General features: G+C 40.8%; 1 protein-coding gene across 1 annotated transcript in view; it reads left to right on the forward strand.

Annotated features, from left to right (window-relative positions):
- The window catches only part of ADAMTS3 (ADAM metallopeptidase with thrombospondin type 1 motif 3), a 249,138-nt gene extending 226,668 nt beyond the window's left edge, over positions 1-22,470 (forward strand). Inside the window, exons 16-22 of the mRNA XM_088020731.1 lie at positions 707-787; positions 2,496-2,659; positions 7,421-7,586; positions 10,324-10,456; positions 14,053-14,260; positions 16,003-16,120; positions 21,914-22,470. Coding sequence (XP_087876857.1) covers positions 707-787; positions 2,496-2,659; positions 7,421-7,586; positions 10,324-10,456; positions 14,053-14,260; positions 16,003-16,120; positions 21,914-22,470 — 1,427 coding nt within the window. The remainder of the gene's footprint in view (positions 1-706; positions 788-2,495; positions 2,660-7,420; positions 7,587-10,323; positions 10,457-14,052; positions 14,261-16,002; positions 16,121-21,913) is intronic.
- The last annotated feature ends 3,117 nt before the right edge of the window (positions 22,471-25,587 follow it).

The following is a 25,587-nucleotide window of genomic DNA, read 5'->3' on the forward strand; positions in this document are numbered from 1 at the left end:
CTGATCACAAGAAAAATGAAAGCCACTCACTGATCCTTGTTTTGAAATCTCTTTAGAACAAAGCAGGCTTTCAATATGAAGATATTTCATTAATTAGAAGTTTAGCTATCTATACTTGCCCTTAAGCTTTTAAAATAATATACAGACAGATAAAATATCTCAAAAAGTTCACCAACAAAGTATGCTAAAAACTGGCCCCACTTCAAAAGGGTGGTTTAGAAAACTAAAATAGTGTAATGTATAAACTTGACAAATCACTATGTTGTACCATGTTGTGCACCTGAAACTAATGTAACATTGTGTGTGTCAGCTGTACTCAAAAATAAATAAATAAATAAATTTAACAGCAATGACAACAACAACAGAAAACCTAAACTCACATAGAGGGACACAGGAAATTTGCCTGAATTGTTGTTGACACAATTCACAGTTCAATACAAGATAAATGACTGATAGGTTAGAAACAAGATCAACTCCCCCCTTCTTAATACCTTTAAAAAAAAAAAAAAGAAGGGTTTCCTCTAATCTCATGCCCATTGTCACAAAAACGACCAGTGCTTTGAAGTTCATTCCTGAAACTGCTTCTTTGAGTTTATGGATGCCCTCTTCTGCATGCAGAAGCAGTAAGAATTTCATGCTCGGCTAACCATGGTTGTTGCTTTTGTTTTCTTCTTTGCTTTCTCCGATATTTACTACACATGCAAAGGGTACCTTAAGATGTTTGATATACCCCCGGGTGCTAGACATGTGTTAATCCAAGAAGACGAGGCTTCTCCTCATATTCTTGGTAAGTGTTTCTGTCTGCTGGCTTTGCTTTAGCATGCACTTAGAGAAATGTCAAAGAAATCATATAGAGAGAGAGGTATATGTGTGTGTAGACGTATGTGGATCTGTATGTATATGTGTATATATACATAGATATGCAAGATTCGGAATTCCATATAAATCATTACTATGTGGTTTTTGTTGGTCATTTCTCCCCACTCTTCTTTCTTTAAAATAAAAAATATTCAAAAATAGAGCTTTAATTTTTGGTGAAACCTGGGTTGGTTCATTATTTATATGAAGAAAGGTTATTTAACAAGTTTATTATGCATTTTTGCTCTGTATTAGGGGATGAGGAAAATAAATATGTTAATAAAATGCACTAAATTAAGGAAGAATATCAGAAAAAAAATTTGCCATAGTTATGTTGGCAAATTAGTTCTGATATTTTGGTTGATGCCATACTATATGCCTCTCCTTACTTTTATTGCATTTTAAGTTCTTTTACTGAAAAGCCAGTATCTGTGATGTGTTGAGTTTCTGCCTGACACATGCAGATCCATTTGCATGGCTGTTAAGAATTCTTTTCCTCCTTTATGAGAGGATCACATAAAAATGTCATCCTAAAGGGTTTGTTTTCAAAGTGTATGTACAAACGTAAGCATGACTTCCACAGATTCCCTGACCTATTAAAGCACGAGGAAGTTCTCTGAAATGAAAGCATCATCTGTCAACCCCATGAAAATTTGTCTCAAATTGCTTTTCTTTTAAATGTGTGACTTAAAAAATGAATTATTTTATGGTGTTTCATAGAATTTTTTTTAGTATTTAAATTAAATTCACTACTAGATTCCTTAATGATCTAGCAGTCAGCCATAGTTCTTTTTCCAATAATTCATATTCCTTATTTTTTGTCCTAGAACTCAGATTATTAACTCTGGAAACATGAGATAGTTTAAAAAAACTCAAGAGGAATAAATGTATTTAACTAAAATTACTCATGTTATCTACACATTTTCAGGAATGGTAATAACATGAAATTTTATTTTCTAACTGATTATATGCTGGTAAATACCTGCCAACTTTGAAATCCAATTTGTTATGTTTTATCTATTAGAGAAAGCATTTTTAAATAATATATAGTAGATCAATAATGCATTAAGAACTCTATCACCAATAGACAGCTTTTTCTAGCCATATCAAGTAGGGACGTGGCCTTGGAATTTCACAGACATAAGAACTAATTGTTTGTTGGTCTAAAAATTAGTTCAACTTATGTTGGGTACCTATCAATACTTTTACTAACTTGGAAGAGATAACACAGTAGCACATTATGTTATGTGCTATCCTAGCATAAATGATTTGTGTTAATGATTATAGAAGTATCCATAATTTTCTAAATATGCCCAGCTTTCTGAGGAAATATACAGGAATGGGTTAGAAACTGTTAACCTCTTTGACAGTCCTTTCAAATGGGAATATTTGTCAATTTTTATCTCCCTTATTTAACCATCTTGCTATTGTTTTTGACTAGTTAGGAGTGCTGCTTGAGGATTTTGAAGGCCAAATGAAGGGAATGGGAGTCATATCAGAACTAACACTCATTTTGATTGCTTTGATGCTAATAAACAGTCTTTCATTTATAGAAAGGGATAGACTTGCTGTGGGTCATCAAACCTGTAATATGATCAAATAAAATGTATGCTGGTTACCCATTTTTCTCCCTCTAGCTATTAAGAACCAGGCTACAGGCCACTATATTTTAAATGGCAAAGGAGAGGAAGCCAAGTCGCGGACCTTCATAGATCTTGGTGTGGAATGGGACTATAACATTGAAGATGACATTGAAACTCTTCACACAGATGGACCTTTACACGATCCTGTTATTGTTTTGGTATGTGGTATTACAGGCTTACTATGTAGTTGGTTCTATAATTTTATAATTAATTTATCTGAAAACACTTTTATCTTGAACATTGAATAGTTAGTTACTTGTTTTTTATAATTCCATTTATCTGTCCCTCTCTACTCTTTGTGCAACTTTGTCATATATTTTATTATATGTACATTATAAACCCAATAACGTAGTATTATGATTCCTGACTTCCAGTAATCCATTATCTATTAGAGACAAAAGATGAGATAGATTTTTATATTTACCCACATAGTTACCGTTTCTGATGCTCTTCCCTCTTCCCTGTAAATCTGACTTTCCATCTAGTATCATTTACCTTTGATATAGAGAACATCCTTTAGCATTTCTTGTGGTGTGGGTGTGCATGCTAGCAAAGAATTCTCTCAACTTCCAATTATCTGAAAATATCTGTATTTCACCCTCATTCTTAGAAGATATCTTCAGCAGGTATAAACATTTTGGTAGCTAGTGCTGTGTGTGTGTGTGTGTGTGTGTGTGTGTGGTGTGTTAGCACTTTAAAGATGTTTTTACGCTGTTATAGGGGAGTTGAAGGAACTGGAGGGCCGATTAGGGAGGTAGATGTGACCATGGGGTGCCAGCAGTGCGCCCTGGCTTTATTGCCCCCTTAACAGGTTTGCAGGTCGGCCACCAGAGAGAGGCAGAAGGGAACTCCTGGGACAGAAGGGATTGGAGAGGGGGTGTTTTTGGTGCGGTGATGTCAATCAGCAGCTCAGTGGGGAGTCTGCTCTGAGAGCTCCTGAGAGCAGCAGCAGCTTGGGATCCTTACAGCCACAGACCCCTCTATAGTTAGCAAATGGCCAGTGCAGTTTCATCAGGGTTTGCTAAGCAAGCAGGTTCTAACAGGCTAAAAATATGCCTGTTTGGGCTGGATTGAAAAGAACTGGGTATGTAAAACTTTGAGTTTGGTGCCAGCGGGCTTCTGAGCTAAAGGCTCTCAGCCTGCTGTGAAGAAACAAACAAAGTAGGGGCCAACGTACAGGAACTATCTTTCGACTCATAACGTTTGTCTTCTACAACCCATCATTTATGATGAGAAGTCAGCCCCATTCATATTGCTCCTCTGCATGTGAAGCATCCACTTTCCCCGACTGCTTTTTAAAGATTTTCTCTTCATCTTTTTGTTTTGTTTCATTGTTTGTCAAGCCATTTGACTGTGATATGCTTAGTTTGTGAGGTTCTTTGTGTCTGGCTTGGGGTTCACCAAGCATCTTGGTGATTTAAGTTGATGGGTTTTTGTTGTTGTTGTTGTTGTTGTTGTTTTACACCAAATTTGTGTTGATTTTCCATTGTGTGCCAAGTGTGTTTTTCCCCCATCTCTCACTCCTAGGACTCATTTACACATATGCTAACCCAGTTGAAATTGTTCCATACGCCTTCTGGGCTTTGTCCATCCTTTTGTAATCACTTTTTCTCTGCTCTTCAGATTGGATAATTGCTATTGAGCCGTGTTCAAGTTCGCTGACTGTGTCTTATGTGGTCTCCAATCTGTTGTTGAGCCCATCCAGTAAATTTTTCATGTCAGATGGTGTTCTTTTCCTTTCTAGAATTTCCATTTGGTCCTTTTTTTTTTTAAATAAAAAAGTATCGTTTCCATTCCTATGCTGAGATTTCCATATATTTCACTCATTATGTCTAACGTTTCCTTTAAGTCCTGTGTCTTCATGTTGTCTGTTTCTATGGGCTGCTTTTTTTTTTTTCCTGGATTATGAGTCACATTTTCCTGCTTCTTACAATTTTTTAAGTGTATACTGGAATTATAGTTAAGTGTATACCAATTATATAGTTGGTAAGTTGTAGGGCATTTGGTTGCCTTCTTTACAGGCTGTGGGGTTTTGTTCTGGCTGTCATTTCCTCCTGATCTGTGAAGCCTGATTTATTCTTTGTTAGGGCTGATCTGTTTCAAGTTTGTCCTTATTCTTATAGCATGGCCTTTTTGATGCTTTAGCTGAATACCTGAAGTGTTAGCGAGGCCTCTTCATCTGGCTAGATAAGAACTCCTATCTCCCTAGCACCACCGGACCTTGGGTGTCTCTGTCCTGCTCCCAGCCCCACAGCAGCTATTCGCTGGTAGACAGCATGGTGTCTTGGCCTGGGCATGCACAGACCAGCCTTCCGTCTAGGATGCATGCAGCTTCTGGGTCATCCCTCTGTGCAGCCCCTTCTTCTTTAGGGCCCTCCCTGCAAGTTCCAAACCCCACTCTCCATCCCTCAGCTCCTTGAGACTGCTGTCTTGGCTTAGGCTCGTGCTCCCTGTGCAGGGCCCACAACCTGACCCTGTCAGGAAGCCAGGACCTGGCCCATTTCTCTTTCTCACAGCATCACTGTTCTTCGCTGTATTATTCATTGCCCTCCCCCACAAAAAAATTCCCTCATCTGTTCTGTCCAGTTTTATTGTTTTTAATATCAGCAAGGCAACTCTATTACTCCTTCATGGATGAAAGCAGAAGACATCTACCTGGTTTGAAGAATACTGTTGGATTCTGTATGTAATTTATCAAATTATAAAAAATATTATCCTAATTTAAAACCAAATATCCCCACTCAATCCCAAGGATGTTTTTTCTTTCTTTGAAAATTATTTGGCAAAGTGTCTGTCCAAATCTTTTGCCCATTGTTAAAGTAGGTTTTTTTTTTAATTTTACTTTATTGTTATGTTAGTCATAAAGCAGGTTGTTTTATCTTTTTTGTTGAGTTTTAAGAGTTCTTTATATATACTTGATATGTCCTTTATGAAATAATATGATTTGTCAAATATCTTCTTCTATAGTTTCTTTTTGTCCTCTTAACAGTGTCTTTCACAGAGCAAAATATTTTAAGTATCCTGAAGTCTAATTTATCAATTATTTGTTCTTTTATGGATCAAGATTCTGGTGTGTGTGTGTGTGTGTGTGTGTGTGTGTGTGTATGTGTGTATGTGTATTTCTGCCTAATCCAGTGTTAGAGCATTTTCTTATTTTTTGCTAGAAGTTTTATAGTTTTATATTTTACATTTTGAGTTGATTTTTATATAAATTTTGTGTAATGTGTTAGGTGCTTATTTTTGCATGTGGATGTCTATATTACCTATTGCTGCATAACAAATCACCCTGACCATCTTAGCTAAACACAAAGCGGCATTTATTATCTCATAGCCTCTGTAGGTCAGGCCACTGGGAGCTGCTGCAATGACTAGCTATGGCTCAGGGCATCTCATGAGGTTGCCAGTAGCTGTGGCTAGTCACCCCAAGGCTCCAGCGGGGACATCTGCTTCCCTACTCAATCACAGGGCTGTTGGAAGGCCTTAGAAGATTGCGTCTAAGCTTTCCCATGTGGTGGCTGGTGGGCTTGCATTCTTCACTACATGAGCTTCTCCTTAGACTCCCTAAGTATCCTTATCACATGACAGCTGGCTTCCACTGGAATGAGTGATCCAAGTTACAGAGTGCAGCCAAGACAGAGACTGTCTTTTTAAACCAAATCTTGGGAGTAACATCCCATCCATGCTGCTGTTGTCTGTTTGCTGGAAGCAAGTCACTGAGTCCAGCCCACAGTGAAGGGGAGAGGAATTAAGCCCTACTCATTGAGAAGGAAAATATCGAAGGGTTTGCGGACACATTTTTAAAGCCACCACAATGACTTGTTCTGGTACCATTTGTTGAAAAAGAAATGGTCTTTTTTTCCATTAAGGTATCTTTTCATCTATGTCAAACATTATTCATGTTTCTGTGCGTTTATTTCTATCATTCTGTTTCATAGGTTATATAACTTTATAGCAAAAATATACACTAATCAAAATTTTATTAAGTTTGAATGGCTGGAGCTCAGAAGGTCCGTTTCACTCCCATAATTACACTGCAGTCTTCTGATGGCCCAGGGGTCTGGCCTCAGAGCCCTGCCATTAACCGCCATGCTAGCCTACCTCAGGGCTCTGTCCACTGATAGCAGGGCACCTGCAGGGAACAACGTGAGCTAGAGATAAGGAGGAGATTTGTAGCTAGGACAGTGGGGTTGTGGACAAGCACTGCTGTATCACCATGACCTTTCTTTTCCTCTCTAAAGGGCTGGAACCCCAGGCTGGGAGCCCAAGAGCATGGCAATAGCTGTCTGGGGTGGAAGCTGTAGGCATCTGGCTAGAGTGTAAGGGTCAATGCTTGGTTTGTAATGTTGTTTTGAAAACAAAGACTAAGGGAAAAACAGAGAAAAGAACCCAGATAACCAAATCCTTCATCCTAGTGGGTTCAATATTGCTCAATTTCTCAAACAAAAGCTATTTCTAAAAGTTTTGTTTTAGAAGTGACTTTGGTTTTCTCTGGTTTAGTGGAATCATGGACAATTTTCATTTTCTTTGTATTTTTCCATAATGTGTACATTTTCTGGAGAGAACATTATTATCTTTGTCTTTATGACAAAACAACTATTTTAAAGAATAATTTTCAAATGCAGTAGGGAGATATATAACTTAAGGAAATCCACAGTGAATCTCATTGAAAATGTATTATTTTTATTATATAAACTCTTATACCTCTATTTTTTTATGGTCAAAGTTTTATATGTTTACATTTTTTTTTCTTAAAGAGAGCATCCTTATACTTCAGTTGATAGAAAGAGAAACATATTTTTAGAAACTGCTTGAAAGTTTTCCAGTTTTAATAGGACAACTGTTCTGAAATAGTTATAATTTTTATTGAAAATGTAAAACCCCTTCAGGTGACTTACCTATCTATTTCATGTATCCATTAGATCATCCCTCAGGAGAACGATACCCACTCCAGCCTGACATATAAGTACATCATTCATGAAGATTCTGCACCTACAATCAGCAGCAACAATGTCATCCAGGAAGAATTAGATACTTTTGAGTGGGCTTTGAAGAGCTGGTCTCAGTGTTCCAAACCCTGTGGTGGAGGTAACAATTGTACCCATTTAGTACGTTCAGTGTAATTCATAGAAGGCCAGTTATGGTGCTTTTCCCTTAAAGATTGCCTCTAATTGAGGCCATTATCTGAGAAATACCAAACATAACAACCAAAACATAAGTACAAAGCATTTTTACTGAAATCTCTAAATCTACAAAGGATGGATGGGAGTCTGTTCCTAACAATGGTAAACCTTCTTAAAATCCTCTTGCCCTTTTCCCTCATACTCATATGGTGGTACTTTTAATGACTTTACTTTTCCCAGACTCACCCAAATGCAGTGTCCTGTGGTTCTGGCCTTTCTTCTTCTTTTCCACTTTTGCTTTCCATACCTGTGCATTTCTTTTCTATAAGTGTTAGTAATAAAAGAGCTATTAGTTGTACCAGGTGGCAGGTACTGTTTTAAATGTTTTAAACGTTCTCTATATTAGTGCATGAATACTCAAAATGGCTCTGTGAGGTCAGCACTATGATTATCTCTGTTGTACTGATTGGAAAACTGAAGGACAGGGAGAAGTCGTTTGCCGACCCTAAGATACAGACCCAGGTGGTCTGGCTTCTGGCTACATGCTCTTACTCCATTGTGCTGCCTTTCTGCCCTTTCTCCAGTAAATCCCATTAAGTCGTTTGCAGAGTTTTTCAGTTTTTCACTGCATCCATTCCTCTGCTTCTGAACAATAAACGCTCCAGAACTGAGCTGGTCTAGAGGGAATTTTCCCCAACAGGCAGGAGAAGGCAAAGGGCTGAGTCATGATGCTGAGTAACCAAGAACAAAAAAATTATTCAGAGTAGGGAATGCATGCGTCAACCATTTATTTTATAATTCTAAATTCAAGGATGTACTATTTATTTATTTATTTTTATTTTTTTAAACATTTTATTTATTTGACCGAGAGAGAGAGAGAGAGAGAGCACAAGCAGGGGCGAGCCAGAGAGAGAGGGAGAAGCAGGCTGAGCAGGGAGCCCGATGCAGGACTCGATCCCAGGACCCTGGGAGCATGACCTGAGTGGAAGGCAGACGCTTAACCGACTGAGCCACCCAGCTGCCCCAAGGATGTATTTTTAAAGAGGCTTTTTTTTTTGAGGTGAAGGGGACATAAAATGTTTTTAATTATTTAAAATGACACTTAATCCATTACAAAATGCATGTTTAATTTGAATCTTCTCTTTTGCTGCTCCCTCAGCATCTACTTGGTTACAAGGTTTGTCAGACACACCTTTTTAATATCTACCACATCTGTTCCTTCCTCACCAGGTTTCCTTCATGATTTTGGAAGGGAAGATTATTGCAAAAGTCTTTTAACTAGTCAGCTAATTTGATTTTCTTCTCTTCCTTTATTTCCAGGGTAATCTTGAATGAATGACTGAATGAATGACCAAATGAGTAGTTACAGTATTTGTCTGATTTAAATCTTGTAGCCTCCTAATGTGTTGTCCTGAAGACACCACATCATTTATGTAGTATTCTTGTCAAAAGTGTTTTTGACCTGAATCTAATCACTAGGAGGCAATTAAATAAACCTAAATTATGGGACATTTTACAAAACAAATGGCCTGCACATCTCAAAAATATCCAAGATAAAAAGAGGCTCAGAAACTATTCCTGCTTAATTCCATGACAGCTAAATGCACTGCATAATCCTTGATTGGGAAAACATTGCTATGAAGAACATGATAGGGGCAACTGGCAAATTTTGAATTTGGTCTCTATATTAGATAATAGTACTATATCTGTGTTAAATATTCTGGTTTTAAGAATTATGTAGGAGATGTACTTGTTATGGGCAGTATGCCTGAGTATTTACAAGTGAAGGATCAGGATGCCAGCAACTTACTCTCAAAGGATTTGGCAAAATTTTATGTATATTATATATATTGCATATTATAATTAAGCTATTACATATGTAAAAATATATACATATGCACCTCAAATACAGTGACCCGTAATACAAGGTTAATTTAGACGCAAGGCATAACAATGTTCATTGTGCTTTCCTTACAACATTTTTGTAGGTTTGGGATTTTTTTTTTTAATTTAATTAATTAATTATTTACAGATGTCAGGGTTGGTGAGTGGGGAGACCTTCAAAAACTCCCAGTGACCGCCAAGATAAAAAGTCCAAACGCTAGTCTGGCACTCGAGGCTTTTAGGATTAGATTCTTTCCTATCTCCTATCCCCCTCACACAGGAAACTTCAGCCCTTCAAACAGACCTGCCGTTTTTAACATGTCCTTTCCTTCGCTTGGAGTATTCTTCTGCTTCCTTCCCTTTACCCGACACTGTTTGAACTTGAAGATGCTGATCAAGAAGTGCGGATCTTGTGAGCAGTCCCTGCCCCTCCTCCGGCTAAGTTGAGACCCTCCCCTCTGTGCTCCTTTGGTGCCCTCTACAGTAAATTATGTACATAACCCTCTAAAAGCCTGTGTCCCTGGTACTGTCACAGTGGTTGTTCAGATCTGTCCCTCACACTAGACTGTGTGTTCGGGGGTCTAGTTCATTAGCACATGAACACAACTATATTTAATCATTTGTACTTTATTAAATGTAGGCCCTGAAAAGTTAAGGATTTTGTTTATTTAATTGACTTCTGGACCTTCAGCATCTACAGCAATGCCTGGCTTCCTGTGCATCCTCAGTCAATATTTGTTGAATGAATGACTGAATGACCACATATGTAACAGGATGAATAAGTGAGTAAACCCAAAGAAATGTGTATCCTTTCCTAGGTTTCCAGTACACTAAATACGGATGCCGTAGGAAAAGTGATAATAAGATGGTTCACCGCAGCTTCTGCGAGGTCAACAAGAAGCCAAAACCTATTAGAAGGATGTGCAATATTCAAGAGTGTACACATCCACTGTAAGCACTTATTTTAACTATCACGTCCTGAGCACAACGTGAGAGGGATTTCAATGTCTCTAGTTCTTTTTAGTTGTAATTTTATTTTTGGTCAAAGCTAATAAACGTACCTGGTTTAAAGAGTCAGATCATTTCACAGGAATTATATAGAGCTGTGTTTCCCTGCCCTTTACCGTACTCCTGCTTCTCAAAAACAACCACGTTCCAGCTATGATGCTTCTTTTGATATTGGGTAACTCCTTGTTTCTAGCTCTCTTAAGTAAAATGTTTTTATCATTTTTTGGTTTTGGGGGGTGGGGGAGGTTTTGGATATTATGTATATTATGTATATTGAATTTCCAATGTGGAAAGTGAAGGGTTGAGCATTCTTTTACAATCCGTCCCCAAATATACACCGAGCCCAGACTTCTCTCTTCCCCAGTATTCCCAATATTGTTATAACCTACCTTTTACTGATATTAATCTTCAGAGTTTATATTGTCTTAATGACTTCTGTCTGTCCCAAGAGGTGAGTCATTTGCTGCTCTTTCTTTCCTTGTGAAACTTCCTTTCTTGAGAATTAATGAATATTTTTATTTTTATGCTTTGTTTTCTACTACTTTTCACTAATTCATCCCCATACTGTCTTCCATGAGTATCAATCTCCTATAAATACTAAACACTCAAGTATCCTGTTACGTGCAACTTCTGAGAGATATCTCTTAGAGAATTTTGTGTGTTCCAGCTCTGCCCTGGACTTCTGTTCGTCCTGGGGTGTCTTTTTACCTCTTCCTAGATAATCCTACTGCCTCTCCTTTGCATCGGATCTCCCAATTCCTGCATTTCTTGTCTTCTTACCTTTTCTTGTATTCACTTGTTCTGGTAATCATGTCGTCCAGTAGCTTCATGAAAAATGTATATACAAAGTGAAAATTTTTGTCTTAAAAATTCTCTTACATCTAAGAAAAGTAGCTAAGAGGTTAAAGTATAAGAGTATAGGAAGTCTTTCTTCTCTCACTCTTGATCGTTGGGATACACACACATAGAATTCCAAACCGTAATGTATTTTCCTTCAGAATTTTGAAACCATTGTTCCATTGTTTTCTAGATTCCCATGTTGCTGTTGCAAAGTCATTTACTCTTCTGGTTCCCAACGCTTTCTGTTTTTGTTTGTCATTCAAAGTTTGTAGGATCTTCTCTTTGTTCCCGATGTCCTGAAATTTCACAGTGATAGAACTGCCTGTCGATGCTCTACTTTTCTCATCCATTGTGCTGTGTACTCAAAGACTTTTTAAAACACAAAACCAGTATCTTTCATCTCTGGGACATTTTCCTGTGTTTTTTCTTTGAAAGTTTTCCCCTATTTTTTCAATATTCTTTCTAAGATATTTGTAGTTAGGATTCTTAAACAGATCTGATTCTCTTTTCTTTTCTCATCTATTGTTTATGGTTCTACTTGCTGAATTTTTCATTTTTACTATTGTGTTACTATCCAAGAGCACTTTAATATCCAAGCACTCTGTTTTGTTCCTCACGTGTTCCTTTTTTAAGGCATTGGATGCTTATTTCACAGACGTAAATATTCTTTTATCTGTTTTATGATATTAAAGATTTTCTTTTCCATGCATTATTTCTTTTGAGTTCTTTTCCTCTGTTTGTTTTTTCCCCCTCCATGATTTGTGTTAGAGGCTTTTCTGTGTCCGCTGATTGCTGGCTCTTCATGCACGTCAGAATACAGTATTAAAAGGCTGCTTGGAAGTTTGCTTTATGGTCAAGACTTGCTTGCTGGTGGGCTTCACTGTAGGACAAGCTGGCTGGACTCTTTCATTGAAGACCCTCAGTGTATATTTAGGGCTTTTTAAGGAAATGATCCAATGCCAAAGAGCAGCATCAATCGTCTGCCTAGGGAGCATAAGCCTATTTGATAGCTGTTCTGGAAGTCATTGCACCATTCCAGTTGTGGATTCTTACATTTGATAGCTGTTCTGGAAGTCATTGCACCATTCCAGTTGTGGATTCTAGCCCCTGTTTTCACTCTGGTCTCTTTCTCTATTGTCTTTTGACTATGTCTGTTGTCCACAAGCTAAAGGTCTCGTTCATCTTCCACCAAGGATAAACGTCAGACCTTCTGCTGGGTTAGAGGAGGGGCAATCCACAGGTGGGGGTAAGGATCAGGAGGTGGACGTGTTTGCATGCAGACTTTTCCTCAGTTCCCTGTTTTCAGCCCTGCCTTCACCCAGTTTCGCAGTGTACACTTTCCACCTGCGGCCACAATCCAGCACGTTCCTGGAGTTCTGCCACCAAGTCAGTCTGCTTGCCAGCTTCTACGGCTGAGTTAAACTTCATCCCTCTTAGGTCTGCGGAGCTGGTAGCCATATGTCCCACTGCTTATCTTTTGGGGCATTCTATCCAATTTTTTTTTTTTTTTTACCTTTGTGGATTTATGCCATTTTTCTCCTTTGTTGTCATTCTAGGAATTCCAGGAGGGACTAAACTTAACCAGGAGTATCTTTGACTACGAAATGTATACTTCTCATATAATATCTGTCTTCAAATGAGAGTTGCTATTGAGGGCTTTACAATTGCTTAGTTGCCACAAACATTCTACTGCCAGTTTGACACTCGTCAAAGCCATCCTAAGCTGGGGATAGCAAAGACTGCCAAGGTTTTAGCACGGTTATATTTTGATGCCCCATATATGTGAAAAGAAAAAAAAAGGCAGAGGGAAAGTAACTCTGGAAAGGATAAAGAGTATCCTCAAGTACATTCTGACAGATTGAGGAACCAGATGGAATCGCTGGGGACGGCCCCTTGGGACCACACGTAGCCACATGTCATGGAGACCTGTCCCTGATAATGCAGCCACAGCCGATGTGGAGAGTGCTGGGGCCATTGACGTCGCCCCAGAATTGGGGAATGTCTCATGGGAAATCTTTTTTGAAAATATCTTTTTAGAAATCTTTCTATCAGGTGCATTCAAGCCCCGGATGCACACTACCTTTACCTTTTTGTCGGGCCTCATAAGGGCCGCTATGAAGAACTGAATTTTCCAAACAGGATAGGTACATCAGGCAGCCTTCTCGGGGGCAATTGTAGAAATGAAACTGTCATCTCAGATTCTTAAATCGTGAGGAAACTCAGGATTTCATGGAAAAGCAGCAGCCGCCAAAGCAGTTTGTCTCAGCAAGTATCAGATGGATTGTCTTTCTAAATTTCCTTTCAGATGATTAACACCTTGAGGCAGTGTGGCTGAGAGCCCGCTGGTGTGTTTCTGAAAAACTGCCATGCTGCCCGCACCTAACCCAGCAACCTTCAGATGAGTTTCAGAAACCCTCTGTCGGTGGATCCTCCTTTAGAGAAAGAGGTTATGCCAGATCACAGGGAGACAGAAAAATACCCAGGCATTAAACACAGAAGTGTCGGGCCTATTGCTGTTAGAAAATGCTCAGACTTTGGACTTGGTGGATGCGTCCCTCTTTCTGAAACTGCTTCCTGAGCCGGAGCGTGCCCCCACCCCCCGGGGCTGCCCGTCACCCAGGGCTCAGGGCAGGAGGGTGCGCGCGGCAGCCGCTAACTGTGTGCCCCCCTCTACCCCCCCCCCCCCCCCCGCGCTGCAGCTGGGTCGCCGAGGAGTGGGAGCACTGCACCAGAACCTGCGGGAGTTCCGGCTACCAGCTCCGCACCGTGCGCTGCCTGCAGCCGCTCCACGACGGCACCAACCGCTCCGTGCACAGCAAGTACTGCTCTGCCGACCGGCCAGACAACCGGAGGCCCTGCAACCGCGTGCCCTGCCCCTCCCACTGGAAAACAGGGCCCTGGAACGAGGTGGGCGCGCGCCCAAGAGAGAGAGAGACTGAGAGACTGAGAGACTGACTGTGTGCACGCGCGGAAGCCTGCGTGGCGTATTTTTAATTTGGCTCACGTATCAGGTAGGCGTTGTGTGAGTTGAGATGCGGCCACAGATTGTGTCATCGTCAAGCACCTGGAGGTGCCAGGAAACAGGGTTTTAGAACAGTGCTCGCATTTAGGATGAGTTGGTAGGGGCAAACCACCTTTGGGTGTGTTGTGACATAGAGGCACGTCTAAAGTTGACTGGTCTCCTGTTTCCTGTCTTCGTTGACTTCACACCATTCCTACGGGATGAATTCCAAACGCCTGACAGTGAATGCAGGGCCCTGCCCCGTTTGGCACCATGGTAACTCTTCTCCTTCTCCTCCCCCTCGGCCTCCTCCAACCCCCACCCCCACTCCTCCTCCTTTTATTTCTTCAGGTCTAACTGACATAACACTATATATCAGTTTCAGGTGTACACGGTAATGATTCAGTATTGGTATATATTGCAAAATGTTCACCACAACAAGTCCCACGCTAACTCTTCTTGCTCTGTTGTTCTTTATTCCAACTCTGTGTTCCAGTTTGAGAACCTCCTTGCTATTCCAAAAAGACCATTCTCAATGGAGTCTCCCCACCTTTTCGCTGATGGCCCTACCCCCACCTCCTGACTCACCACCTCCTCCTCCTCCACTAGGGCTCATCTCCAGGGTCCAAAATACCACCTGCCAGGGCTGCCTTTCCCACAGTCCTCCCTCTACATTCCAAAACAAAGAGGCCGACCTCTAGTGTGCCATTCAAGACAGAATACTGTAACTTCTGTCTTGGAGTCGGTGCTGCAGCTGGTCCACACATTTCTCGAAGACTCTGTGTTGCTTCCGCACTACACAGCCAGGACCTGCCCAGCTGATGTTTGTTTGCTGCCTCAGTATCGTGTGGCCTGAATGAATCCCACACCTTTGGTATTTCTAAAAATTCAAAAGGAGAAAAGTTTATAGGAGGAAAGGACATCACAAAGCAGAGAATGAAGGAGGAAGTGGAAAGCAGGCCCAGGAAGGAAGGAACAGGCGAGTGAAGGTCACCTGCATGGGACCAGAAAGATAACTCCCATCTCCTCCTCAGGGTCCTGGAACAAAGGTCCCTCCTCTCTAGCTCCTACCTGGAACAATGGCTTAGATGGTCCTGGACTTAATTTTAGAGCAGTTAGCCCCTTCATTAAAGAAATTAATTGATGGGAATAAAATAATCATAGTTCCAAAGAGGTTGAATTAACCAAGGTAGCCTGCCAGTAAGTTCTACCATCAGTAAGGAAGGTGAAAGAACAGGAAGGTCAGTAACAGGATCTCTCCCTGAAAAGAGGGGCCACTACTGTTTTGGGAGAACTTTTGCAAGTATTAACATTACAATAATGGCCTCTTGCCTGTCACTTGCTTACTGCCTGTGGGGCACAAATGCTTTACAGACTGTCCCTTTGCCTTCGTTTAGTCCAACAGTCCTGAGGCAAGTTATAACCTTCCCAGCTTTCAGAGAAGCTGCCATGTGCCCAGGCTGGTCAGTCTTGCAGTCAGGTTCTAAACCTATGATTATCTGTCTCCAAACAAAATGGAGAAGGAACTACAGAGCTGTGCAAGCGCGCGTGTGTGTGTGTGTGCGTGCGCGTGCGCATGTGCATCCACAGGGAGAAAGGTGGTCTTTGGTGGAATAAACCTCTATAACCATAGCCTTTGTTTCTCTAGTGTTCGGTAACCTGCGGGGAAGGAACGGAGGTGAGGCAGGTCCTCTGCAGGGTGGGAGACCACTGTGCAGGGGAGAAGCCCGAGGCCGTCAGAGCGTGTCAGCTGCCTCCCTGTAATGGTAGGTGTGATGCCAATTGGTTTCACTGTTCTGACAATGGTTTTGAAGCCTCAAAAACCAGAATTTCAGGACAAACTCTGGAATTTCTGTTTGCTTATCCAAAAATAACCTAAGGAGCACACCCCTGACACATGAGCCTAATCCTCTTCTTTCATATCAGTGTTTGAGGCAGTGTCCCATGCCAGCGAGGTAGCATAACCCCAGTGGCATCCCTGGTTCCTGTCAGGGTGAGGGCACGTCGCGTCTGTGAATCTGCTGTCGATTTGTTTTTCAGGTAGAAGCTACTTATTTTCTCTCTGTGCCTTTGTAATTTAGCATCATTGTAAAAGGCATAATATTGCAGAAAGTTTTGAAATATTTTTTCTGTAATTATCCAGTTTAGACATGTGGATGATCAGTGCCATTCACAAAGCCATTTCTGTGGGGCGCCTGGGTGGCTCAGTCGTTAAGGGTCTGCCTTCGGCTCAGGTCATGATCCCAGGGTCCTGGGATCGAGTCCCGCATTGGGCTCCCTGCTCAGCGGGAAGCCTGCTTCTCCCTCTCCCACTCCCCCTGCTTGTGCTCCCTCTCTCGCTGCTGTGTCTCTCTCTGTCAAGTAAATAAATAAATCTTTATAAGTACAAACAAAAAAACAACAACAAAAACCAAAGCCATTTCTATTACCTCTCCATCCATATACATGCCCTTCAGCAAGGCAGTTTGGGAATAGACACTTGCACGCCTGCAAACGTTTGCCTAACCTTCCTCCTTGCTATTTCACAAGCGCAGAGTGTATTTTAAACGATATATCAGTTTGCTGTTTTGACAGGAAATATGTATGGGATGGCAGCCATTTCTGTCACTCTGTCCCTCTTCCTCCTTTTCTGTGCTCCCTCTGTCTACATCCTTCTCTGTCCTCTGCCTCATTTTGTATCTCCATTTGCTGTCCTCTGTCTCGTTCTCTGTGCTGGTCCAGCCTGGCTGCCTGTCTCCGACTTGCTGTCGTCTGCCTCCTGCGGTTGCTCACTTTTCTCTGCGTCTGTCACACGTGCTTTCTGACCTCGTCTCCCTCTTCCACATTCTCCCTCTCCCCCCACCCTCATCTCCTGTTTTTCTCCTTCTTTTTGTCTCCTCTTGTCTCTCTCCTCATCTCTTCCTGTCTCCTTTTTCCTTATTGACCTCTGTCTCTCCCTGACATCTCCGCAGCTCTGTCCACCTCCTGTGTCTGCCTGTGTCTCTCCTTCACGCCCACCTGGCCCTTCCTCGGGGTCCTCCTGCCCTCTCTCCCCCTCCTTGTCCCTCTGCCTTTCTCGCCCACTCTGTCTGTATCTGTCTCTTCGTCTCCCTCACTCCCGTCTCTCTCCTCTCCATCCCTCGTCTTCCTCACCTTCTTTCTTCCTCCTAGCCCCCACGTCTCTGCTCTCAGACTGTGCCTGGCTCTTTCTTCTTGTCCCCCGCACTGCGCCGTCTGCTGTCTGTTCTCTCTCTCTTCCCCACCTCACACCATCTCCCCTTTCTCCTGTTTCCTCACCCACCCCACTTCTGCCATCACAAGCTTCCCCTTAAACGCCGCTTCCCTGAGTCTGTAGCTAATGACAACTGGATGTTGCTGTTACACTAGTGAGACTTGGAACTAAAGAAGTTGCCTTTTTATGGCCTACAGCCTAGGAAGCCATTAACTAAATATTGACATCTGCTGCGTGGTACTTTCTTTTTTCAAGAAAATTGTCAAGGCACTGTTTAATCAAATGTCTTTTTTTTTTTTTTGAGGAAATTTCAGGTCAAGTTGTAAACCTTATAAACTATTGCATTATAAATTTTCATTTGAAATGGTGGTAGCAAGAACAAGTATGGCCATGAGGGGGAGACAAAGGACTTAGATAGTTAATCATTTTTCTCTGGAAAATATAGTTGAAAATTTAAAACACAAGACAAAGCCAACAGAACAAACTTTACCCAGTTAGAAGCTGTGAAGTTTACTGTTGCCATAATATTTTACTCTTCTGTATTACTTCCAAGAGGCTAAAAACTTTGTGAGTACACTTGACTGTTCTTAATAGTTGGTAGAGCGATGCATTTCTGCAAATATGCCCAGTTGTCAGCAAGAATCGCTTGATCCTCTTCCTCTGGCTAAACGAGACTGTCTGATTGTAGAATAGAGGTACAGATAACATGGCATAACTACGCAGGGATTCCACAATGTTTTAGGGGCTGTATTGCTCTGACATCCAGGTCTGACAGCCAATTCTATGAGGTCTAAAAGGCCATACATTTCTCTCTTTTTTTTTTTTTTTTTTTTTGAAGATTTTATTTATTTATTTGACAGAGAGAGACACAGCGAGAGAGGGAACACAGCAGGGGGAGTGGGAGAGGGAGAAGCAGGCTTCCTGCGGAGCAGGGAGCCCGATGCGGGGCTCGATCCCAGGACCCTGGCATCATGGCCTGAGCCGAAGGCAGACGCTCAACGGCTGAGCCACCCAGGCGCCCCAGGCCATACATTTCTATCACACATTTCAACTAATAATTCCCATCAGTCTCACACTGCAGTTAAAATCAAATGACTTTTTGAGACTATGTGTAATACCCTTTTCCTGAACCTCGTATAATGATCTGGGCATGGAACTAGAAGGCTGAAAAGCTTCCTTAATTTACTGATTGGGTTTGTCATGTGAGTCCTTTCCCTAAGCCCCATTTTGATTGTACGATTTCATTGTCGCTGTTAAGCTCTGCCCATCTATCCTGAAACAAATTACCATAAAGTGAATGTATCCCTTTGCTCTTATCTCTTTTTTCTTTTTTCTCAGAATATCTCATCCTTTTCCTCGTCTATACAGAATGGCCCTAACTAGATCATGTTTTGAGCCAGTCCTTGCAGTGCTGAGGTGCTCACACAGAGGCGAGCCTTGTACATGAACTCCTCTAACACAGAGAGACTAGGTTATGCTTTGAGCTGGGCCATGGAAAGGGGGTGAGGGGGTGACGGGTCAGAGGGAACAGGGAGTACAGGGTCAAATAAAGTCCTCTCATCACAGGGCCTAGAGCCTTAAACATACAGGAAGAAGAAATCAATATTCTTTTTTTAAGATAATACGCATGGAAAAAGTAATTCAGAAATAATAGGGATATTTGAGGGGACTCCAATTAATGTGATGTGCAGGCATTCACAACATAATTAGATGATTACCTTAGCTAATATGAAATATTCAGACATGTCATACTATCTAGTAGATCCGTAAATGCCAGGCAAACACAGGTCATTCCAAAATTTGGAATGGGACATGGTATTATAACTCTAATGGGTAGTTTTATAATTAATTTTATAATTGGTAATTGGTAACATATAGGTGGTAATTTTAGCTCTCTCGGTCTTGCCAAATGACCTTTTTTTTTTTTCAAACTTTAGAAAAAAAAGATTCTTTAATTTCTCTAGCCATTTATATACAGGTTCCTTACCTAGCAATAGAGCAGCATTCCCCAATAATACATTGTAATTTTAAGTGATTATAGTACATAAGTGCCACCATTTACAATTCTTTGTGTTTACAAATCAGACATAGTTGTTGCACGATGTTGGTGGGCTCTGCATAGGATGTGCCCTAAAATGGATGAAAATAAGTACAAACTAATGTGTCCATGAGTTCAACATTTGGATTTTTTGAAATCTAATTCTTATAACCTGTACTCAAAAAAAATTTAAAAATAATAAAAAGAGTGTACACACGTGCATCAAATGTTTTGAGTGTTACTTTAGTACTCTTTAAACGTAAAGTGTTATCGATTCAGTGAAATTAAATTTAAAAACTATGAATGAGTCAAAAGAAAGTTGGCACACTTTACCCAAATTTATGCTTTTAAATAATAGTCTGAGAATATTTGATAGTAAAAATGAAACTATTGCATTGACTCTGGATGTTACCTTGGTTTTTCTTTTGGTAATATGTTTTTAAGATTTAATTTGTTCCAATAGGGCCTTAGAATTTATTTATTTATTTATTTATTTATTATTTTTTAAAAGACTTTATTTTGGAGAGAGAGCGAGCAAGCAAGGGGGAGGGGCAAAGGCAGAGAGAATCTCAAGCAGGTGCCTGCTAAGCACTGAGCCTGACGCTGGGCTCAATCCCAGGACCCTGAGATCGTGACCTGAGCTGAAATCAAGAGTCAGACGCTTAACCAACTGAGCCACCCAGATGCCCCTGTTTATTATGGTTTTTTTAAAGGTTTATGAGAGAGAGAGAGAGAGAGAGCGAGCAGGGGGGAGGGGCAGAGGGAGAGGGAGAGAGAGAATCCCAGGCAGATTCCCCTGATGAGCAGAGAACCTGATGCGGGGCTTGAGCTCAAAACCCTGAGATCGTGACCTGAGCCGAAATCATGAGTCAGACACTTAACCAACTGAGCCCAGGCACCCCAGGATTTATTTTGATTTTAAATTTAAATTTAATGTAGAAGCTAATCTATTAGAAAGCCAGAAATAGCATAAAGTTTAAAAAAAAAAGTCCCTTTATATCCTAAAAAATATCTGTGGCAAAATGAATCCTATTTCCTCATTCTAAAATCAGATATAGGGGCGCCTGGATGGCTCAGATGGTTAAGCGTCTGCCTTTGGCTCAGGTCATGATCCCGGGGTCCTGGGATCAATCCCCGCATCGGGCTCCTTGCTCAGGGGGAAACCTGCTTCTCCCTCTCCTTCTACTACTCCCCCTGCTTGTGCTCTCTCACTCTCTCTGTCAAAGAAATAAATAAAATCTTTAAAAATAAATAAATAAAAATAAAATCAGATATAGGTTCCTCCTAGGAAGAGAAAAGTACCTTCAGTCTGCAGACTTGATGGAGATATGAAAATGGTGGTCAACCCAAGTGCTTTGCACAGAAAAAAACTACTTATTTTAGTGAATTTATCTAAATGTTCATATTTGTTTATTGAGGTATAATTGACATATAGCATATTAGTTTCAGGTGTATAATATAATGATTTGATATTTTTATATATTATAAAGTGATCACAACCATAAGTCTAGCTAATGTCTATCACTATATATAGTTATAAAATTATTTTTTCTTACCATGAGAACTGTTAAGACCTATTCTCTTAGCAGTTTTTAAATATGCCATACAGTATTATGAACTGTAGTCACCATGTGTACATTACACGCCCATGACATGTATTTTATAACTGGAAATTTCTACCTTTTGGCCCCCTTCACCCATTTCACCCACTCCAACCCCCGCCACTGGCAAACACCAATCACTGCATCAAGGAGCTTTTGTTTTTAGATTCCAGATACAAGTGAGACCATGCAGTATTTGTCCATCTTGGTCTGACTTATTTCATTTAACATAATGTCCTCAAGGTCCATCCATGTTGTAAATGGCAAGCTTTCATTCTTTTTTATATCTGAATAATATTCCACTGTATACATACACCACAATTTCTTTATCCATTCATCCATCCATTGATAGTTAAGTTTTTTCCATATCTTGGCTATTGTAAACAATGCTGCAGTCAATATGGGGGTGCAGATATCTTTTGGAATTAGTGTTTTCCTTTTCTTCCGATACATACTTTTGGGACTTACTGGATCATATGGTAGTTATATTTTTAAATTTTTTTTGAAGAGTATCTGTACTGTTGTCCACAGTGGATGCACCAGGTTTACATTGTCACCACGAAGCTTCGTATTTTTAATGCAAAGGCTCATTTGGGCAACTCCCAATTAATGTCAGATTTTACTTGAAATTTTTTATATTCCGAAACAGTTTTCATTTCTTCCTTTTGTTTTCTGTTTCGATGTGTGTGTTGTCTTTGAACCTTTGCAGATGAGCCGTGTTTGGGAGACAAGTCCATATTCTGTCAAATGGAGGTGCTGACGCGATACTGCTCCATACCAGGTTATAACAAGTTATGTTGTGAGTCATGCAGTAAGCGCAGTAGCACCCTGCCACCCCCGTACCTTCCAGAAGCTGCGGAAACTCACGGTGATGCTGTCTTTAACCCTAGCGACCTCCCTGGAGCTCTAGTGATGCCTACATCTTTGGTTCCTTACCATCCGGAGCCCCCTGCAGAGAAGAAATCTCTGAGTAGGCTGTCTTCAGTGGGAGGTCCAAATGCCTTCACTGCTTCCAGGCCACACAGTAAACCTGATGGTGCTAATTTCCCCCAGAGGAGAGCTCAGCAAGCAGCAAGTAGGACTCTGAGACTGGTGTCCCCGGCCACCAGGAGTGGCGCCCTCAACTCCTCCTCAGAAGTGCCTACTGCCCGCCTCCTCGCAGTGAGTGATTCCACGGGTGCTGCTTCTCAGGCAAGAACCTCAAAGAAAGGTGACAAAATTGCTGACAAGAGCCATCCGGTCAGATCATCCGCTTTGGAAAGATGAGAACGCGAACCTCCAAGGCTCGAAATCAGAGGAGAACCCTGGACAGGCCCCCTCTCCCTGTGGTGCATACAGCTTGTTGAAAGTGTACATCTCCGTAAATTGTCAACTCATTTTGTCTGTGAGTGAAGAGCAAAAAGTGCTGGTTCACTTTCTCGTTGCTTTCATCCTCCTTTTGTTCCACATTGACTCATTTACCAGAAGTCATTGGAAGAAAGCACCAAAGATGATTAATAGAAGGAAAGTAAGTTGCTAAGTGTGTTGGTCACTCTCTCATGCTGCAGAGGGACTGGAACCAATTATGTATCTCGGCTGATTTTTTTTTTTTTTTTTAAGTTACACTAAAAATAAAAAAAAAGAGGTGCCAACAGTTTACACTTTAACAAAATATTTTGGAAATGGAGCAAAAAATTCTTAGACTTGTATTCCTATTTATCTATATTAGAAGTATTGTATGAGCGAATTTGCAGCTGTTGTGTAAATACTGTATATTGCAGAAATCAGTATTATTTTAAGAGATGTGTTCTCAAATGATTGTTTACTATATTACATTTCTGGATGTTCTAGGTGCCTGTTGTTGAGTATTGCCTTATTTGACGTTCTATGGGTTGATTTTCGAAGCAGAATTTTATCAATAAGAAGTTAGAATTGTAGCTACTGACAAAGGGTTTTGTTGTGTGGTTTTGTCTAATCAACAGTGCGATACCTAAATTACGGAAAAAGAAAAGTCACAAATGCTGCGGATATACAGATTCCAGCTTCCCTATTACCTTCCACTTTTTAAATAAAAAGTAGGATTGATGTGTCAGTCGACTAGGGCTCACAGGGACAGAGACTAGTAAGTTAGCCTGTGCAAGACGAAATTAAAACCCTCTTACCAGGACCTCAATAAGCACCTCCGAAGTGTCCTGGGTTCTTGTGTTGATTTGTCTTTTCCCTTTGTTGACATATACAAACGGCTATACTCAATGTACTGTAATAATAACAAAAGAAAAATGTTTTGAGATAATTTGTTTGTATGTTGGTAGCTGAGAAAAGCATCATCGAACTAGAATTGACACCCGAGTATAATAATAGGGCTTTGGGGCTTTGGAGGAAAATTCAAGAAAGGATTTGTCAGTGGTCGCAATATTTATTTTCTGCATGGTCCATATTCAAATGTTCACAACCACAATGCATCTGACTGCAATCATGTGCTAGTAATTTATGTCAGTGGTCACCTTGCTCACAGTGAAGCCAGAAATGCTCTCTCCAGGGAGTAGATGTAAAGTACTTGTATATAGAATTCAGAACTGAAGATATTTATTAAAAGTTGATTTTTTTTCTTGATAGTATTTTTATGTACTAAATATTTACGCTAATATCAATGACATATTTCGGTAAACTAGAGAGACATAATTAGAGATGCGCATTTTGTGCGTGGAGGAGAAAGGTCAGCGAACAACAACAGCCAAAGCAAAGAGCTAGAATTCGACAAATTTGATGTCACGCAGACTTTTTGCATTTTTAAAGTAGTTGATACAAAGTTAATGACTTGTTCCCTTTCGTTGAAACAAAATAGTAGAGGCCCAGATAGCTGTTTAATGAAATAGTGAATTAGAAACATTTTTTTAAAGGATCTGAAAGAGATCAATACTGAAAAGAAAAAAAGGAAGTGTTGTTGTGAGCATAATGTTCTTGAGGTCAGTTCCTGAACTGTCTAAAACTATATAATGCAAATGAACTCTAGAGATGTTAACCTCTGTAAGCACAGAATGTGCAAGGACTTTTGCCTCACAGCTTCACCTGTTGCCTCTATACCTCTAAAGAATCGCTGCTACTTCGTGCAAGACTTTTAAAGTTTCAATGAATTAGGTGAATTCCAGATCATCAAACAATCTCTGAGCCTCAAGTAGAAGTCATTTCCACCCCCCTCAAAGTTTCCCCAGAACGAAATTCTCTCTAGTTTGCTTGCATATGTATGCATCTGGTCCACAGGAGAACGCAGAGAAAGATGATCACACACATACACCTCCCAGAAAGATGTATCTATTTGTTATACTTCTGATCTTTGAGCTTCCTTTTCTACTCGGCTAAAAATTCCTTTTTATCCAGGTGTACACTACTGATGCCGTTTGTTGTATTGAGAGCACGTAGCAATAAAAACGTTAACAAAATCTAGACCCGGCTCGATCTAGATCTTATCATCACATTCATCGCTGAGCAATGAAAACTTTTCTTTCCTCCTACGAAGTTGAAATAGTGTCAAATTCATTAGCTACTTGGACTTTGTCCAAAGAGGCTCAAAGAAAGCGACGGTGTCTCCTATCCTCACACCAAGGTGTATCACAATATTTTTTTTAATTAAAAGAAAGGGAGACTATGAGTGGTGGCTTTTTGCTTAAATCCATCCCCCAGAACTATGAAGATGCAGAGAGGAAAGGGCAATAATGCTAGGATGTACGAGGAGGAAGAGGGGGGCGGGGACTTCTGTCTTTCAAATTTGCAATCTCAGAGTGGTTTTTAAAGAAAAGCTGCCCAGCAGCTTTAGAACCCTGACGACCTGAGGACTGCTGGGAACACGTGACACCGGAGTCGGGAGCATGGGCAGAAGCAGGGCATCAAGGAGGTGGTGGGCGGTGGGGTGGCAGCTTTCCTTATGTCACAGGGACGTACTGTATTGTCACGGTTACCAGCCTAAAGGGCAAAAGCAGACCAGCTCAGGTTGGAACTGCGCCTGTACCCTTACACCTGAATGATCCTGGGTGACCAGACTATAGTCAGCTTCCTCACCTGTAAAATGGGAGGCAGAACTGTCAAACATCATTGCGTGATTGCCATGAGAAGCGAGAAAGTAAAGTTGTTAGCACGGGGCTTGACACCTAGTAGCTCTCAATAAATATTAAGTATCATCATTGTCCTTATATTACCCCCATGCTCCTCCTCCTCCTCTTCATTAAGTGACCAAACCACAGCTTTCCTATAGGGTCCACAGCTAGTTTGAATCATGGTCACTGAGTCTCCTTAATGGCGGTAAAGAACATAGTGTCAGGAATCCTAAAGACAAGCACTTTGGCTTTAAAAATTAATAGGAGGGACAAACTCATTAAAAATGATCTCCAGTCATCGGTTTTGAAAAAT

This window comes from Eumetopias jubatus, unplaced genomic scaffold (genome assembly GCF_037043125.1).
Source record: "Eumetopias jubatus isolate StellerSeaLion01/CBP00866 unplaced genomic scaffold, mEumJub1_p1.0 scaffold_2, whole genome shotgun sequence".
Classification (NCBI taxonomy): Eukaryota; Metazoa; Chordata; class Mammalia; order Carnivora; family Otariidae; genus Eumetopias; species Eumetopias jubatus.